The sequence below is a fragment of the Petaurus breviceps genome, unplaced genomic scaffold (assembly GCF_028583685.1).
Source record: "Petaurus breviceps papuanus isolate PSGF00001 unplaced genomic scaffold, PetGlider_PUasm1.0 76, whole genome shotgun sequence".
NCBI classification, from domain to species: domain Eukaryota; kingdom Metazoa; phylum Chordata; class Mammalia; order Diprotodontia; family Petauridae; genus Petaurus; species Petaurus breviceps.
In genome coordinates this window covers 56,400,698-56,420,107 of record NW_027186473.1, presented here as the reverse complement: position 1 = coordinate 56,420,107, position 19,410 = coordinate 56,400,698, and the positions used below count along the sequence as shown (strand labels likewise).

General features: G+C 40.9%; 1 protein-coding gene across 7 annotated transcripts in view; it reads left to right on the top strand.

Moving 5' to 3' along the window:
• GATB (glutamyl-tRNA amidotransferase subunit B) overlaps positions 1–19,410 on the top strand; it is a 153,958-nt gene that overhangs the window by 45,152 nt on the left and 89,396 nt on the right. For 6 of the 7 annotated variants that reach the window (XM_069105539.1, XM_069105533.1, XM_069105538.1 and 3 more), the window contains 4 exons: positions 381–494; positions 3,444–3,528; positions 4,179–4,223; positions 6,555–6,744. In XM_069105539.1, the coding sequence (XP_068961640.1) occupies positions 381–494; positions 3,444–3,528; positions 4,179–4,223; positions 6,555–6,744 (434 nt within the window). The remainder of the gene's footprint in view (positions 1–380; positions 495–3,443; positions 3,529–4,178; positions 4,224–6,554; positions 6,745–19,410) is intronic. The other variant, XM_069105534.1, reaches the window with a different exon arrangement.

Genomic DNA, 19,410 nt, shown 5'->3' with positions numbered 1-19,410 from the left:
CACACACACACACACACACACACACACACACACACACACACACACACACACATGCACATACTGCTTCTAACCTGTGACTCTTCCTCCTTGAGTAAACTTTCTTGACTCTGACCTCTCTGAGGAAATTTACTGAAAGATACCCAGAGCTAAATGCCTATTTTAAAAGTTGTCAATAAACAGTGGCATGGAAAAGGGGAGCTCTGGTTCCCAAGGGTACAGAGGAGTTTTTAAGAAACCATCTTCCTTCTTCATCTCCCAGATGAACGTCTTATATAAACCCACTTGCAAGTTGCACATGGTTCATGTTGCCAGACCACTTCCATTACTTCACACACCTCTTTGGACCAGGGTGATTTGTCTTGTCTCCCTTCTCATTCCAGAGGGCCAATTGAGAGTGGACGCTAACATATCTGTGCATCATCCTGGGGAGCCGTTGGGAGTTAGGACTGAAGTGAAGAATCTCAATAGCATAAGATTCTTGGCCAAAGCAATAGGTAAATGTCATGTTACTCCTCAATTTATGGTTTTCCAAGTATACTGCCTTGCAGATTCATCATGGGCTGGCCAGATTTTATTTTATTTTATTTTTGCTCACTTGGCTAAAAGATGTTTCTTGCTTCTTCTCCCTTAGAACACAGGCTCCTTAAAAAACAGGTAATAATCATGCTTAGTCAGTCAGCAGGTATGCATTAAGCACTTTCTGTGTATATGTCAGGCACTGCTGAGAAAGGCAAAACCATGATCCCTGCCTTCAGGGAGCTGCCATTCTAATGGGAGAGACAAGCATGAAAAATAACTGGATGTGTATTAAGAGATATACAGAGTAGACTGGAGATCATCTTGAAGGGGGCATGAAAGGCCTCCTGCAGAACATGGGATTTGAGCTGAGTCTTGAAGGTTCCCAGGGAAACCCTAAGGCAGAGGTGACAGAGGAGAGCGTCCCAAGCATGAGGGACAGCCGAGAGGAAAGGCATGGATGGGGATGGGAGAGAGAGGGTGGCCTTCGTGGAATAGCCCTTAGGTCATTGTAGCTCAGTCATAAAGCCAGAAGGCTTCTGCAGAATCCAGGTAAAAGACAGTCTCAACTAGGGTAGTGGCTGTGTGAGTGGAGAAAGGGATGTACACAAGAGATGTTGAAAAAGTAGATTCATTGTGGGGGTCTGATGAATAATAAATGCATAATAACTAAAGTAACACAGTGTTCCAAATACACATTATTATTTGCCAGTCAGAAATGAACACCTGCAAATTCCAAAGTGGTACAAAGGTTTCAGTCCATCCTGATTTGGGTCAGTGCCTCTCCTGAGCCCTGGGGCAGCTTAAAGAAGTGCCCTGAGTTCTGCCTTGGGACATCATTGTCTCTCCTGAGACAGGAGAAAAGACTGGGGTGGTGCGGGGCGGGGTGGGGGGAGAGGGGGGAGTGCAGGGGGAACTGTGTGCCTGGGCCCTTGTTCTTTTGTTTATTTTGATAAATGGAGACAGTGAAGAAGGACCTGGAGTGGTCAGTCACCATATCTGTGTTCAGGAAAGTGGCACTTGAGATTCAGGCTGGGTGAGGACAAGGGGAAATGGCCCCACTGGAGCTATAGGATGATATTCTCAGCAATTAAGGCTCAAGAAAGGGCATTCAGAATCCTTTTGGTCTGGTCCCTGGAGACCTCAGTCCTCAAATGTGCTGTCATAGCCAAAATAATCAACAGAATTGTGGGTAGTACCAGAGAGAGCATTAGAAGCAAAAGAGAAAATACAGTGTTGGCCTCCTATAAATTCCTAGTTCATTCAGACCTGGAATTCCGTGTGTGGTGCTGGGCTATAAATGTTTAAAGAGACTTAACAGACCTGGAGGAAGAGTTCGGAGAAAAGCATTTCAAAATGATCGAGGTGGTACAGTAGGAGTAGGGGGTGAGGGCAGACAGAGATCGGCACGTGTGTCTGCAAAGTCAGAGTCTGGCAGTGGAGCAGATCCAGATTATAAAGTAATAAGAGATGTGGGTAGGGTCGAGTTTTCAGAACAGAATGAAAACTTGAAAGAAGGAACTTTAAAGTAAATGAAGGAGAAAATCTCCTTTACCCAGAAGGGGTAAACTTGGAGAACTCCAAGGACTTTACTATATCTGGCAGAAAAATGAAGGCGATTCCAAAAAGGGTGACATGAATTTATGGATCAGTCAGTCAGTCAGTGAACAGACATTTATTAAGCACCTACAATGGCTCTTCACCCAGGCTCCTCCAGCAGTGGGAAATAGGGGCGAGTGACAGCTTATGATATAGCATTGTAATGTGTGCCAGGCTCTTTCCATACATGATCTCATGTGAGCCTGACCATAACCCCATGAGGTGGGTGCTGTTATTATCCATATTTTACAGATGAGGAAACCTAAATCAGGCGACTCGATTGGCATCCTACAGTTAGGTGAGATTTGAACCCAGACCCTCCTGATACCAGCACATTGTAGAACACTGTACTTTTACAAATCTCGACCTGACACGGAGCTGTTTTATGGGTATAAAAAATTATTTTGATCATGAAACAAATCCAAACCTGGATTCAAATCTCTTATCCAACATTTCACTTTGTATTTGTCCATGGGCAAGTAAGTCATTTTATCTCCCCAGCCTCGGATCCATACCAGGGATGCTAGAGGTAGAATCCCTCTGAAATACTACTGCAGCATGCCCCTCATGGAAGTTTTCTCAGGCTCAGATGAGATAACGTATGTGAAACATTTTGCAAACTTTAAGGAGCTGTATACATATCAAATGTTATTTTATTTTAATGTGTTTTCAAGGAGCAGAAGTGAGGGGACATTTACCTATCTTCTTAGGCTAATCTTCTGTGAAACATCCATTGGTGCCATTGCAAAATTTTGGAACTGGAAGGGAACCATTCCTCAGCACAGGGACATTAGATGGAGCAGACTTTTAGTAAGGCTGAGCCAACATTTGAGAGGTGTAGACTCCTGAGTCAGATAACCCGTGGGCTCTAGCTCAGGGCTCTTAATCATCAGGCCCTATCTAAGCGCCTCATTTTTTCCTCTTCCTCCTCCCTCTTACAACTGCCTTTTTAGCCAGCAGCTTGCACGAGGGAGGACAAGGTAAGGAAGAAAGATGGACACCAATCGATGCTGTTGCTTTTATGTAAGCTCAGATTTTTTTTAATGGGACTTGGTTAGAAGCCCAAACCTGTTATCAGAAGGAAGTCTGGGAAATTACATTCAGATTTAAGTTAACCAAGACTTACCTTTGGGCTAGAGTTGGGGGGAAGCCCATCATATGTCGTGAAATAATTAGTGCAGTAATCCTCTTCCTTGTGATACTTGGGTATAATTAAGTTTTTTTTTTTTAAAGGTTCTTTCTAATTACTGCCTTACTGGCAGTGGAAGGTGTTAGTCAGAGAATTTCTAGTGTGATCCCATGATAGTAAATCATTTTGTTTCTCTTAGACTATGAAATTCAGAGACAGATTGAAGAACTTCAGAATGGAGGCAAAATTCTGAATGAAACACGAGCATTTGATGAGAAACTTGGGTGAGTTTGTGTTGAAAGTCTTTAGAGGGGGAGAGAGTCAGTGGGGGAAGGGGGGTGCACTTTTTGGGTCTGACCAAAATGAAAGTAACCCAAGTATCTGTGCTGGGAATCCAAGCCCAGTGGGAAACATGACTAGGCTCCCCCTCCCTGGCATCAGAAGCTTCAGGTTACTGTGCCTCTTGATTATCTATCAGATGGATCTTAAAAATATACCCATGGCCTCATGGTCCCTAACCCTAAATGTGTGCAGGATCTCCTGTTCTTTTTCTTTTCTTGTTATGTATTTCTGATTTATAAATCCTTGTTTCCGTCCCCATCCAGTACCTTGTCCCCCTTCACTGCTTTATTTTTCTCATCTAGTCTCTTGCTTAGCCCTCAAAGACTGTTTGCTTACTCCTCTGGTTTTGTGGCCTCCATCTCGTATAGACCAACAGCCTTGCTCTTCACTTTTTTTTACACTTTCTATTTAGCTCACTCGATTCTTTGTCTGACTTCCCATTTTGAAAAGAAGGCTATATAAAGATTGGCCCTTGGTCAGGGGGCTAGGAATGAAGAAAGATGGAATTCTGAACTGGCCATTGGAGAGGAACTGGTGGCACCAGAGAGAGTCATCCCTTTAATGTTGACTGCCCTCTTTATTTTTGTACCAGGTGTACTGTGTCAATGAGGGATAAAGAAGGAAGGCAAGACTACCGGTAGGAAACTTCTCTCCTCTCCTAATACTCTGATCCATTGGGGATTTGGTTCCGTTGCACTGGACATGCCCAGAAGCAGTGACTTCCTGATGAGCCGTTAGTTAGAGTCTTCTTTCCCAGTCGTAGTAGATACAGGGTATCCCCAAAGTCTTAACATGGTTTAAAGGCTCAGCAACTTAAAACTTCACTAAGACTTTAAGGCTGCCTTATGTATACTAAGAAGGGTTCCACGGCATGATGAAAAGCAGAGAGCTGGGCCTCAGAGACCAAAAGCCCATAAAACATGGTTTCAAACCCTTTGTCCACTCGACAGTGCCTCGGTGCCCCTGGGCATTTGTTTTAACCTCTCAGGGTCCCATGCAGCCCTCAGAGCTACTGATGTGCCCTGGTAGAGGGAGCTTCCTCAGCAGGGCAGCTCTTTCCCTGAATCAGAGAAATCATAGGTCTGGGCAGCAGCAACTGAGAGCTGCCTCATAGGTCACTGAGTGGGTAACCTCAGGAGCATAAAAGAGAATTATTTTATTGTAGTCCAAGTTGATGAAAAACCTGCTTCCCTGTGATCATCTAACAGTGATTGGGACTCTTGCTGTCAGGTTCCTGTGGGTTTGTGTACACATTAGAACTTCTCTGAGGGACAGGGAGGAATGTGATCAGTGGAGTTCCTTTTTTCTCCCACTCATGATAGCTTAATGTCATTCCAAGCTTTTTCAATATAAATGTGCTAATTTGTGAAATAATGGGCTAAAAAACCCATGCAAGTGAGTCTAGAATGGGGTCCAGAAAAGCCCAATAACAAGGCATGTGTAATATGACTGGGGGTTGAGCTGTTGATTTCCCTAGGTTTTTGCCTATTGCATAGCAGATGAAGAACTGTGTTCATACCCTTCCTTCTTGTGATTTTTGGGCAAGCTTCTTAATTTTTCTGAGCCTCAGTTTCTTCATCTGTAAAATGAAGGAGTTCAGCTGCGTGGTCTTGTTAGGTCATTTCTGGTCCTTGATTTGTGATTCTATAAATGTGCCAGAAGGTTGGTACTGCTGTTATCCATGGGTAAACTTAGTTTTCACAGAGTCATAGAGCTAGAAAAGACTTCAGAAACTATCTCTTCCAACCTTCTGATTTTATAGATGAAAAGCCCAAGGCCCAGGGCAGTCACAGGTGACTTGCCCAGCATCACATACCATCAGGACCAGGGTTAGATCCCAGAGGCTCTGCTTCCAGTACCAGTCTGCTTTTTACTATGTGGAGTGGCAGTCAAGGGTTAGGCTGGAGAGGAAGGGTAAGGACATAGATAGGGCCAGAAGCCCTTGCCCCCAAGGAGCACTTCTTTGTTTGCAAGCCAGCAGATGTGGCTATTCTAATCCCAGCAGTCTTTTGGGCTTGGGGCTGCCTTCTTTCTCGGAACCATTTTGTTCTGTGATGTTGCTGCCCATTACTCTGTTTACTTTCAGTGTCTCCCCAAGCATGGCGGCACTACTCTCTGTTCCCTAGGGGATTCCATCAAGACTTCTCAGGTTAATAGCAGAGAAATATCAGCCAGCACTCACCAATGCAGGCAGTCCTCTCTTTGACTGAGATCCCCAGCACCCTTCAGGCATGGAGGTGATGGGTTACCTCAACCTTTAATTTTTGACTTTAGAGCCCCTCTGTTCTGCATCAGCCTTGCTTTTATAAGCTGTTTGACTAGCATGGTTAGACAGAGAGAATGAAAATGACAGAGAGTTTTTCTGTTTATCACAGAGGGAGGGAGGGAGGGAGAGACAGTGAGAAGGACATTCTGCATGCCTAAGGTAGGGGATCTTCTGGCAGGAACACTTGAACCAGTCATAAAATTTCCACATTTTATAAGCTCAAAACCCCATCATTCTTTGTACCCAAGCTAGTAGCAGATTTTGACTTTAGAACAACAGACACATTGATGATGATGAGTTCTTGGGAGAAAGGGACACTTGATGATCTGGGATCATTGATGGTGGTCACACACATGCAGCAATGTCCTTACTGTAGGATGGAGAACTGTCCTGGCCCTGTGGATTCATTAGCATGGGAAACTTCTTGGAGGGAAAACTCCTCTTCACCAGTCAACACAGGCCAGCACCTTTTCTGCAGCTTCGTGCCTTAGAGAGTTGTCAGAAGCAACAAGAGATTAAGTGACTTACCAGGATGTGTCAGAGGCAGGGCTTGCAACAGTTCTGCCTGGGTAGAGGCCCACTATCTCTCCACTGAGTAATGCCACCATGCCTCAGTGTTCTCATCTCCCTTTTGTTGTTATTATTTCTCAGGAAAATTGAATCCCCAGATCAATTCCTATGCGGTCTCTTCCTTTTGCCTAGGTTCATGCCAGAACCCAATCTTCCCCCATTGATCCTGTATGATTCTGAGTCCCTGCCTGTGGCTGCAGACCCCCAGCAAGTGGTGAATATCGATTGGATTCGAGAGAGACTTCCCGAGCTCCCCAGCGTGACCAGAGGGAGGCTTGTTGAACAGTACGGGATTCTGCCTGAACACAGCTTCGCCCTATTGGTAGGTCTATTGATCAGTTGCTAAAATAAACCTGACTGCATCCGGTTTTAGCAGTTGAGAAAACACTCTTTGAGAAGTCACATTAACCGGCTGTCAGCTTTTGTGTCCTTGGCGCTAGGAGCATGCCAGCAGATTTCTTAGATTTTCCTATAGATGTTTGAGAAGGCCAAGGAGTAACCCTTTTTCCCCTCTGTGAGGGCAGGAAACTGGAAAATTTCTAGCTTTGTGATTATTTCTCCCCTGTAAAAATGGTCAATTGCGAACATTGTGCAGCCAGGCAACTTCACATCATAGACAAGCCTCTCCCAGGTGACTGGAACAGAGAAGAATATCAACATCTACCCAGCATTTCTTGGTGTATCAAACCATGGCAGGGTCTACTGAGATTTTAAGTTCTCAAAAGCCAGCTCTTTATTTTCCTGAGTGCAGATAGAAAAAAAGATTGATTCCAGTGGCCATTATGGAAATTGTGACCTAAGGATATTAGGGCTGGGGAAATCAGGAATCCATTTAAAGGAGTTGTTCCTAGCTCCTCTAAAATTTTGCTTCTGTCCCTTTCGAAAGTCAGCTACTTTTGTGCTCTATTGCATCTTGTCTGCCACACCTTAGGAAGCTGGTTGATGTCTAGAGGATGGCATCCAGGATGGTGAAGGGCCTTGAGATCATGCAATGTAAGGATTAGTCAAAGGAACTAGGAGGGTTTGGTGTAGAAGGAAGGAAGATTCACTAGGGATGTAAAAGCTGTGTGCAGTTATGTGAAGGATTATGTTTGTTGTGCGTGGCTCAGAGAGGAACTAGAAATGAAGGGAGAAAGTTGTAAAGAGACAGGCTTAATGTAAAGAAAAACTTCAGGATAGAGATCTACAAAAATGCAATGGGAAGGTATGGCTGCTCCCTCACGAGGTCCCCAAGCCAACCCTGGATGATCCACCACAAGTCAGGCATGATGCAGAAGGGGGTTTTCTTCAGCTGTGGGTTGAATCAAATGGCCACTGAGATCCTTTCCAACTCTGAGAATTGGCGTTTCTGTAACTCATCTTCTCTTTGCATCAAATTCCACTGGTGAGTTTTCTGCCTTGGTATATATATAGAGTTGTCACAGTGGTTTCCTGGTTGTCTGAAAAGGGGTAAGCATGCTCCTGACAAATGGTTCTCCTCTTGAGAAATTGGATGTGAGACATTATCTTACTATAGCTGTGGCAAAACCTAATGAAAATCTGAACTCCTGTATCTTTAATGAGTTAGTATTAAACATTTGCAGGGTTTAGAATGAACATTAAAATGCTAGCTAGACACTTGATATTCTTTAGAATTACATGTATGTATGTCTCTACACACACACACACACACACACACACACACACGAGCTCCCACTTCCTCATCTATTAATGAGCACAGTACTTGGAGTTTCACAGTACTTAGAGTTTCACAGATTAAAGACACAGTTTTAGCACAAGTAATTATTGTAATCATAATTTATGTAGCACCTCTTATCCTGAAACAGCTTAAATCTCTCAAATATTTTTCAGAGATCGATTTAACTAAATTGAGTTTCTGCCAAACCTATCCTTCCCTATCATCCTGCCCCCCAGATTTCTGGGCAAGCCAAAATACCACTGAATGAGATGTTCTCCATTTTCCTACATCCTTGCTAACTGACTGGGATGGGAGGGAGAGGGGGAGAAGATTCTTCCTCATCAGAAGCATCAATTACTTGTCTTCATTTGACACTGCCCTAGCTGGACAAAGCAAGTTTTTTAAGATAATGTAAGACAGATAGGAATTGATACAGCTTTTCTTGCCTGTTCCCAACATTATGATTTCTGAGAAAAATGCCAGTGTATGTCTTATGCTCCCTCAGTTAGCTTCTTCCTTAGGAAAAGAGAAAAGGCTTTGAAGGTTGACCAGCCATATCAAGAATGTGACATAAACCATTGATTCAGTCATTCATTCCATAGTAAGTAAAGTATGGCAGGCATTCTACTGATTATGGAGTTGCAGGGTTTTTTAAGTGTCTGCCCCCAAGAGGCTTACTCTCCATTGAGTTATACAACATGAACAAGATACATACAAAATAATTTCTTGGGGAAGGGGTGGGGGTCAGAAGAGATTGATTGGCATGAGAGGTGACACATGTGCCCAGCTTTGAAAGAAATCTAGGGTTCTATTAGGGGAGAATGAGGAAGAAGTACATCCCAGGCCTCGGAGTTGTGGGGTGGTGGGCAGTATCTGCTCATTTTCAGGCATCTACATGCATGTAGATGCCTCCTGCATTCTTTGGGTACCACAGCAGTCAGACTCCTCTGAGAATTGGGTTTTGAGAAATGTAGGTTTCTCCAGTTTTAATCCATCAAATCCCAGACTTGTGATTGGTGTCTTCTTACTTTAGAAGCATGTACATGTTTGGGGCAGAGGGACGGATTGGGTTTTTACATATATATATATATGCGTATATATATGTATAGTTAACACATAGTACATAAACTCTGGTTGGTGATATGGCCATCTACTGGCATTACAAACCAAACTTCCTCACTCTGACACGTCCACAGATATTAAGGGTGAAGTGAGAGGGGAAAGGAAATTGAGTGATTCAGGCAAATTGTTTTTCCTGAAATTAGGCTGTCTTTATGACTTTGCAATCCCCAGAAGCTGAGCTACCCAGAGCACACCTGAAAAATGATATTTCTGTGGCTTTTTCTGCCTGCACCAGAAACACAACAGATTGCTGAGAAGGGCAGATGCACCAATCTAATGAACCATCTTTCAATTTAAAGAGTGCCCAAGAGTATTCATTAAATAAATAGCAGTGGTAGGAGGGGTACTTTCCAAAGCATCAGAGCTCCATGCTCTGGGCACAGGATTGCTTCTGATTAGTCTGAGCAGTATACACATGCATAGACCATTATGCTTTCCCACCCACCCACACATTGGATAGAAATTACAAGGGTCTAAACTTTAATACGAAACTTTAATCTCCCCTTTTATCTGTGCTGTTATTGGGTTGTGTGATATGGACCATAATATTACAGTGATTGTTACATTATTTATATCACCCTTAACATTTGCAAAATGGTTTGTCATTATTTCTGACACTGCTTATTATGGTCACATGCCAAAAATGGTAATGACTCACTATTATTAATATTAATAAAACATTCAGTGAGATGGATTTCTGTTTTCCAGAGGTCATCTCTATAAAGACCTTCTCCAGACACCTAGAATTCTTAAAGCCGTTTGCAGACAGTACTTTCCTATTTCTCAAGGCAGGCCAATCTCTACAAATAAATCTTCCCAACTGCTCAACCCAATTGAAAACCCATATCCTTTTCTCCTCCAGTACATTATGAGATATCTTGTCTCGTGATTAAACTAACGCTGATTTCATTTCTTACCTCCATCCTGTCCTCTTGCCCTCTTCACCTAATGGCCATCGTTTCAGATTCAGGGCTAAGGGACTTGATGTCCAGATATGCTGATGTTACAGCAAGACTCTGAATTTTCAAGTCTCTGTGTACAAAGATGTGTGGCAATTACTGTGATGGTCTGTGTGCTTAGAATAATCACATGCATGTGAATTATCTGTGGCAAATGCTTAGGCCCAGGTGGGTTTTTACTTGCCAGGCATGGACTGAACTGTCTCTGATAATGAATTGGTGTGTGTTTCAGGTTATGTAAACTAATTTTAATAGTAGCCCAAGAAGCACATTTTATAATTTACGTTTGTATAGCATTTCACAGAGGGCTTTCACACTCATCTCATTTGATCCTCATAGCCTGTAGGTAGGGTTAGGATTATCCCCATTTTACAGGTAAGTACACAGGTTCTGTGATTAAATGACTTCGCAAATTGCTAATAAATGATAGAGCAGGGACTTTCGGGGCCCCTTCTTCAGTTTTATCTAGTGCTTCCCATTATCATCCTGCTGCCTCCCAACAGTGTCACATAATTAAGAATATTTAGTGGTCATCCCCACCCCCTTTATCTGCTTCCAAATTTATTCGCTTTTTATGATACTTTTTCTTTTTTAAGTTGTATGTGAATTCTTCTGGGGTTATTTTTTAAAATCATATTGTAGGTGTTAATGGAATCATCTTAAATTTTATCAGGATGATTCATCGTCTGGGAAATACTTTGCAAACTTAAAAATGCAGTGTAAATGAGAGTTATCATTATTGTTTTTGTCCTTATTTAAATGCACCCTGAGTAAACCATAAATCCAGGCTGAACAGCAATGTGTCAGTGCAGACAATCACTCCTAAGTTATCTGAGATGCAGAAATTATCTTTGTTTTTTAGATGAAGAGATTGAGGCACAAAAAAGACCTTAAATTTTCTTCCTCTCTACATCTATTCTGAGGTTTCGTTTTTGTTTTCCATTTTATATTTACTTAAGACCCTTGGTTCCTTTTGAAAAATGATGCCACATAGGATTGGGTTTGTGGATTCAATGAACTCCACTTTGTTCTTAGTGAATCCCTTATATTTTACTCTAAGTATGTTTTGAGCATCTATGAGGTCGTATTAGGTGCTTGATGAGACATAGTAAAGCAAAAGGTTAGTCTTTTCCCCCAAGAAGAGTAGGACCCAAGAGGAATCACAAAATCCAATTATATTAGAGATTATCTGAGTTGACCCCAGACTTATAGATGAGAAAGATAAAATCTTTGGAGTTAGGCACTGTTAATTTTTTGTATCTGGAGCTGGCACAGTGCTTTATGGGTAGTAAATACTTAATAAATGTTATCCAATTGATAAACTGAGGCTCTTGTCACATTAACTGATTAGTAGTAGATCCCAGACTAGATTCAGGGTATTTGATTCCCAAGTTCCGTGCTCTTTGCACTTATTCCACAAGCCTATCCTAGATCTGAGAGCTGTGGATGTATTTTATGAGCATTCAAATTTAACTATCTATAAATGTGTAGTATGTGCCCAACATTCATTAAGTATTACCCCCATGTAATATAATGAACTTCTGATGAAGATAGTAAAAGCTCTTGGCTCCATTTCTAATTTAGTGGTTAATAACTGGGTGATTTGGGGGTTTATAACTTGCTGTGCATTCCCATCTGTAAGAGAAGAGTAACTACTCATTTAACCCCCATTGGAACCCTAAAAAAACAAAAACAGCCCATCAGGCTTCCAAAAAACTGTTACTGGGTAAAGAGGGATATGCAAAAACATGTACTATACATGTACAGTTATATCAAGATCCACATAAGGTGCTGCTGTGGTTGTAATTGTTGTTATGGTGGTTGTGGTGTGGTTTTTAAAGACTTGGAAGTTGAGGATGATGTATGCTACACCAGAGAGCTCCGGACTAGCATCTACAGTATGACCATATGTGAGCTGGTCTCCATTTTTTATTAGTCCTAAGGTTATTTGCATGCAAAAGCCTTATTTGAATTTTTTCATCCTCAACAACTAGTTATTCCCTATCTAAAGTCACAGCCCTTTATTTCTGACATCACAGAAAAGGTTAGGAGGTCTCCTGGGGAAAAAGAGGCAAAAAGAATTCATGAATAGATGAATAGAGTTGTTGCTAAATAGATTGTTTTTCAAAGTTTTCCTTTGGGCATTAAGTAAGCCTGAGAAGCCCTGGTTGGCTTCCTAGATGAAATGCCCATAAAATAATTTCCCATGATAAATATATATTCTGTCTAGAATTGCATTTTAAAGTTAAGTAGTTTGAAAAGCCATCTAAAGCCATATTGGCTGACTTTAGACTGCCCAGGACAATTGAGATACAGTACATTCACCTTCAGACTACCATGTTAGGAAAATCCATTTGGTTGACATTGTTACTCACCATATTTCAGCTCTATGCAATTTCCAAAATTGATTTTATTGTTCATTTTATAAAATTGCACCCTCTGCTTGCCAGCTTCTGGGTGCTTTCAGAGTCAGTCTCTACTTTGTAAAAAAACAAGAAACCTAATATCACTTGCTCTGGAGAAGTTAAGGAAAAAGATGCATTTTACACTGTGACTAAAAAAAATCTGTTTTTCTGTCTTGGACCCAGATGAACAAGGGGATCCAAAGAATTGTCCTCCTAGAACACTGACCATTAGATGTGGCATCAGAGGACTTGGGTTTTTACTACCTCTATGACCTTGGGAAAATCCTCTCAGTCTTCCAGTCCTCAACTTCCTCACCTGCAAAATGGGTAGAAATGGGGATTTTGTAAAGTTTGGACTGAATGAGGGTTTCTTAATCTCGGGTCTGTGAACTTGTATGTATTTTCTAATATTTTTATAACTATTTAAATAGAATTGGCTTCTTATATAATTCTGTGTATCTTAACATTGTGAGGAGTGGTTTCACCATCCTTCCAGAAAAGAAGTCCATGCCCTTAAAAAAAAGGTAAAGAACCCCAGTACTAGAGGACCTCTGAGTTCTCTTAAATCCTATGATCCTAATGATTCTAGTGTAGCAATTGTCTTGCTGAGTCTGGAGTTTAAAATCTTCCCCCTATCCCCAGGCTGTACAAATGGTCCAGGCTAGATATTAGAGAGAGCATAATGAAAGGCATATGATCACTTCCAGTCAGGCAGAACTGTAGACTGTGCAGGTTAGTACAGTAGTATGTCCACTAACTAAAGCAGAATACTTATAATTATAAAATGAGTTTCCATTTGTAAGTGTAAGACTTTTTTTTCAGTATTAACCAAGATTTTTGGTCTCATTTTAACATTGCCTTTAGTTTTGTGGTGATCAGGCTAAAGCCAGAAATTTTCTTTTGACTTTAACACAGAACTTGTTCTGAGATATATTTTGTCCACAGAGCCTAGCTACCCTTTATCATTTTATTTTTTATTTTTTAATTCAGTTGTATTTTCAATTTCAAATTCCCCCCCTCCCCATTCCTTACCCATTGAGAAGGCAAGAAAAACAAAGCCCATTGCAAAAATGTATAGGCATGCAAAACAAATTCCCACATTAGTCATGTCCCCCCAAAAAATAATAAGAATGTAAGAAAAGAAAATATTCTTCAGTCTGCACTCTGAATCCATCCAATCCATCTGCACTCTCAATCTGGATGTGGATAACATGTTTCATCTTGAGTCCTTTAGAATTGTGATGGGTTATTGTGTATCGGAGTTCCTAAGTCTTTCAAAATTGATTTTCTTTATAATATTTTTATAAGTTGTTTCCCTGGTTCTATTCACTTCACTTTGTATCAGTTCATACAAATCTTCTTAGGCTTTTCTGAAACCAACTCCTTCATTCTCTTTTACAAGTATTCCGTCACATTTGTATACCATCATTTGTTCAGCCATTCTCCATAAGTGGGCATCCACTCAGTTTCCAGTTCTTTGTGACTACAAAAAGAGCTGCTATAAATATTTTTGTACTTGTGGGTCTTTTTCTTCTTTCTTTGATATCTTTGAGGCATAGGCCTAGAAGTGGTGTCACAGGGTCAAAGGGTATGCAAAGTTTGATAACTTTTTGAGCATAACTCCAAATCACTTTTCACAGTGGTTGGACCAGTTCACAGCTCCACCAGTAGTGCATTAGTGTGCTTGTTATACCACAATCCTTCTGGCACTTGTCATTTCCCTTTTATCATCAGCTTAGCCAATCTGAGGCATGTGAGGTGTTACCTCAGAGTTGTTTTAATTTGCATTTTTCTAACTGTTAGTTATTCAGAGTATTATTTCATATGGATAGCTTGGATATCTTTCTCTGAAAACTGCACATTCATATCCTTTGACCATTTATCAGGTGTGGACTGGCATTTATTCTTTTTTTTTTTTTTTTTTTTTGCCTTTTTTGGAGGGCAATTGGGGTTAAGTAACTTGCCCAAGGTTACACAGCTAGTTTTTTTGTGTGGATGTTAAGTGTCTGAGGCTGAAACCGAACTCAGGTCCTCCTGACTCCGGGGCTGGTGCTTTAGTCATTGTACCACCTAGCCACCCTGGCATTTAATCTTATAAATTTGACTTGATTCCCTGTATATCTTACTTGAGACCTTTTTCAGAGAAAAGATTTTTTTTTTCCAATTCCCTGTTTTTCTTCTGATTTTAACTACATTTATTTTATTTGTTTCTTTTTAATTTCATGTAATCAAAATTGTCCATTTTACCTCCTACAAACTCCTCTATCCCATGTAGATCTGACAGATGATTTCTTCCACACGTCTCTAATTTGCTTACAATGTCACTCTTTACAGCTAAACACATTTGGAGCTTATAGGTGATGTCAGATGTAGTTCTATACCTAGTTTCTGCCAGACTTTTTTATTTTCCCCCCAAATTTTTGTTCATTTCAAATTTTAGTTCTTTTCCAGTAACTGGGATCTTTGGGTTTATAAAAAATTAGATTACTTTGCCCACTTACTTCTGTCTACTGTATTCTTAATCCATTCCACTGATCAACCTGTCTATTTCTTACCCAATACCAAATTGCACAGTTAGAGCTTTGTTTTATAGTTTGAGATCAGGTACTAGTAGGCCCCCTTTCTTCCTATTTAAAATTCCTATTTTAAAAAATAATAACAATTCCCTCGATATTCCTGACCTTTGTTCCTCCAGATGAATTTTGATTTTTATACTTCTGTAAAGTAGTCCTTTGGTAATTTGATTAATATGGTACTGAATCAGTAAATCAGTTTAGTTAGTATTGTCATTTTTATGATATTTGGCTTGGCCTACCCTTGAGGAATTAATATCTCTCCAATTATTTAGGTCTGCCTTTATTTTTGTAAAGAGTGTTTTGTTATTGTGTTTATATAGTTCCGTGCGTATATTGGCAGGTGGCCTCTCAAATATTTTATACCATCTTTAGTTATTTTAAATGGAATTTCTCTCCCTTTTCCTACTTGATTTTGTTGGCATTATACAGAAATACTGATGATTTATGTGGGTTTATTTTATATACAGCGATTTTGCTAAAGTTATTCTTGTGATATTTTTAGTCTATTCTCTTAGGGTTCTCTAAGTATACCATCTTATCATCTGCAAAAAGTGATGGTTTTGGAAACAGAGGAACATCCTTGCCTATGCTTATTCCTTTCATTTCTTTTTCTTGTTTTATTGGTATAACTAGCATCTCTAGTAAAATATTGGATAGTAATGTTGATGATGGACATCCTTTCTTCACTCTTGATCTTTGTGTAAAGATTTCTAACTTGTCCTCGTTGCAGATAATGCCTTCTCTTGGTTTTAGATAGGTACTTATCATTTTAAGGAGAGTTCTGTTTATTCCTTTTCTTCCTGGTGTTTTTAACAGGAACAATTGTTGGATTTTGTCAAAAACTTTTTCCACATCAATTAAAGTAATCATAAACCTTTTGCCTTAGAGTGATAAAATATCTCACTACAAATTGACAGAATTTTAAGCGTCAGAAAGGACCTCAGTGGCCATCTAGTCCAAGCCATCCCTGAACAGGAAGCCTCACTATCCATCCCCAAGATGAGTGACAGGTAGTCAGGTGGTCTTCCAGCTTGTGCTGCAAAGACTGGAGCCTGTCATGGCTTGAAGCAGTGTCTTCTACTGTTGGACACCTCCAGCTAATTAGGAAGGTTTTTCCTGACATCAAGCTTAAATTTGTGTCTTTGTAGCTTCAACTCTTCGCTCCTGATTCTTCCTTTTGGGGACAAAGAGGAACTCTCTTCCACATCAAATCCATCAACCAAGTGTCTATTAAAAGTCTCTTTGGTGTCTGGTACTGTGCTAGGTGCTTGGGCTGTAGATACAGTAACTACAATTCCTTTTTACTGTGAGCTTATATTCTAATGGAGGAGACAAAAAAGTGTGTGTATAAATATAATCAGAATAAATGTAAAGAGAATAGCTATAAATAAATGACAAGGTAGTTAGGGAAGCAGTAGTAGTTGGGGGGATCAAGAGAGCCTTCATTTGGAAGGTCGTGTTTAGGCTGTTTCTTGAAGGAAAGGAGAAGGATCTAGTGAGGTGAAAGGCAGGAGAGAGTTTGTGCCAAGTATAGGGAAAGATCAGGGCAATGACCCTGAGATGGGAAATGGAGGGTTGTATGTGAGGATCCGGGAGAAAGGGCCTATTGGGCTGGAACAGAGTATGCAAGAATGCAGGATACTGAGACGTGGTGCCTGCCTTCATGGAGCTTACAGCATCGACGTGTAAAACTATTGATGATGATGATGGCTGAGTTACATAGAACTTGACAGCTTACAAGGATTTTGTAAAGTTTTCTTATATCCTTCGTTTGTGAAAGCATAGAATGTCAGACCTGGAGGCAGGAAGACCTGAGTTCAAATTTTCCTTTAGACACCTACTCATCTTGGACAAGTTAACCTCTTGCTGCCTCAGTTTCCTTATCTGGTATAAGAGTAATTTTAGCCCCTACCTCACTGTTGTTGTGAGGATTAGAAGATTAATATTGGTAAAGTGCTTCACTAACCTTAAAACGCTATTCAAATGCTTGCATTTGTTTTTATAGCCTTATAAGTGGTATAAATATCTCCATTCTACAGATGAGGAAATAGCTCAGAAACAAAAATGACTTATCACAGACTGACTCTTAGTCACATAACCTGAGTTCAAATCCCACCATTATTGGCCATGTGACCTCAGGCAAGTCATGTCACCCCTGCCTCCCAGGGCCCCAGATGACCTTTGGGGTCCCTTCCAGCTCTGCATCTCTGATCTTATGATAAGATGGCACAAGTAGGAAGCGTCCAGGTCAGGATTTCACCCTTGGCTTCATCATACCAAGTTTCTTTCTTCTTCTACCTATCTTGTGTTCCTCAGAGGAACACAGACTACCTTTAATAGTAATTAAAGGAAAACCATAATTAGTCATCCTAAACTGAACCTGAAATGAGATTAACTTAGAAAAAGTGTATCTAAATGTTTATCTTGGCCATGTTTTGCAATCTAGCCTTCTCTGAGGATGTATTATAGAGCAGTGGATATATTACTGGGAGACCCGAGTTCGAATCCTAACCCTACTACCTCTGTGACATTGGGCAGATTACTTCACTAGTAAGTGTCTTGAGACCTGAGCTCAGGTCTTCCTGATTCTAGATGCAGTGCTCTAGGTGGTGCAATGGACAGAGCATTGCATCTAGAGTCAGGAAGATCTGGAGCCCCAAGTTCAAATCCAGCCGCGGACACTTCCTACCTTTGTGACCTCTGGGCAGATTGCTTCAAGAGTGTCTGCCTCAATTTCCTCATCTGTCAAATGGGGATCATCATAGCAGGGCTAAACAAGGTAATATTTGTACAGTTCTTTGTCACCCTTTTCAAAAGCACCACATAAATGCTAGCTGTTCTTTAGCATTATTATTATGCATTTCATCATCTAGCTGAGATATACAAGGACAGGTATCTCTGATCAGTCATTTTTGGGGATTTTCTCTTGGGGGGTTGTTTTTTTTGTTTTTTAATCATTCAAAGGTTAGTACCTTGGAGGAGGAAACTCTGGTGAATAGGCAGCAAGGAGGATGTAATGGGCAGCCTGTGAGAACAGAATAATAATAACTTACATGGTATAAGGCTTTTCTCCAAATCACTCTTTGAGATAGGTTATGGATAATGCAGTATTATTCTCCCATTTTCCAGATGAATAAAATAACTTGCCTGTAGGCACACAGCTAGAAATGCACTCAAAAACTAGATTTGAAATCCAGAGAGCTGGCTTCAACTTCTGTCCCAAGGAAGATTCTGTTTCAGTTACCATGGGCAAATGACTTTAACCCCATATCTCATTTTCCCTCTGCTGTAAATGGTGGTATTTACAGATCTGGGACCTCAGAGGCCAAGTCGTCCCACATCCTTACTTTTCAGATGAGGAAGCAGAGGCCCAGGGAGACTTGACTGAGGCTTCACATGAGGTGCAGAGGTGGGATCTTAACTTAAGTCCTCTGACTTCAAGCAGAGTGATCTTTCCACCCTTCCATGAGAAAAGGCTTCATTAATCATTAAATACTAAAGAAATTTGAATGAATTACTGCACAGTGGCTAGAGAACTAGACCTGGAATGAGCAAGACCTGTGTTTAGATCCAGCCTCAGACACTTCCTAGCAGTGTGACTGGGCAAGTCGCTTAAACCTCTGCCTGCCTCAGTTTCCTCATCTGTGAAATGGCCTGATAATAGCACTTACCTCCTGGAGTCTTTGTGAGGCTAAAATGAGATCATATTTGTAAAGCACTTTGCGGACTTTACATAAACACAAGCTGTTACTTACCACCAATTCCCCTTACTATTTGGGAATCTCTAAAGTGGTTATATGTATATTTTTGTGCCTTCACCAAAGCGAGGAATGGAATGTGACAAATTGGCAGAGAGGTTTGTGTTCCCTTTCTTTTTCCTAGGTTTTCTATGCAGGTCTTTGGGAGCTAGTCTTTGATGCTTTTAGAATCCCTGAAAAGGACTGCAGCTGTCAAGAAAATGAGTTCCTGGGAAGATGAAAGCACTGTTGGTACAGGTACTGGCACTGCCCACACTGTCCAGTTTTGACCAGCTGGGCTGCTTGGCCAGCTCTTAACTCTTCCCCCACAGACCTCACCAGATCATAGGGTACAACATGGAGAAGGGAAGGAGACCTTTGAGGTCATCTAGTCCAACCCCTTCATTTTATAGAAGAGAAACCTAAGACTGTGACTGGCCCAGTGACAGAACCGGGCTTTGAATTCAGATCTTCTGACTCTAAACCTCCTTTGTTCCATGACTTGTCATTT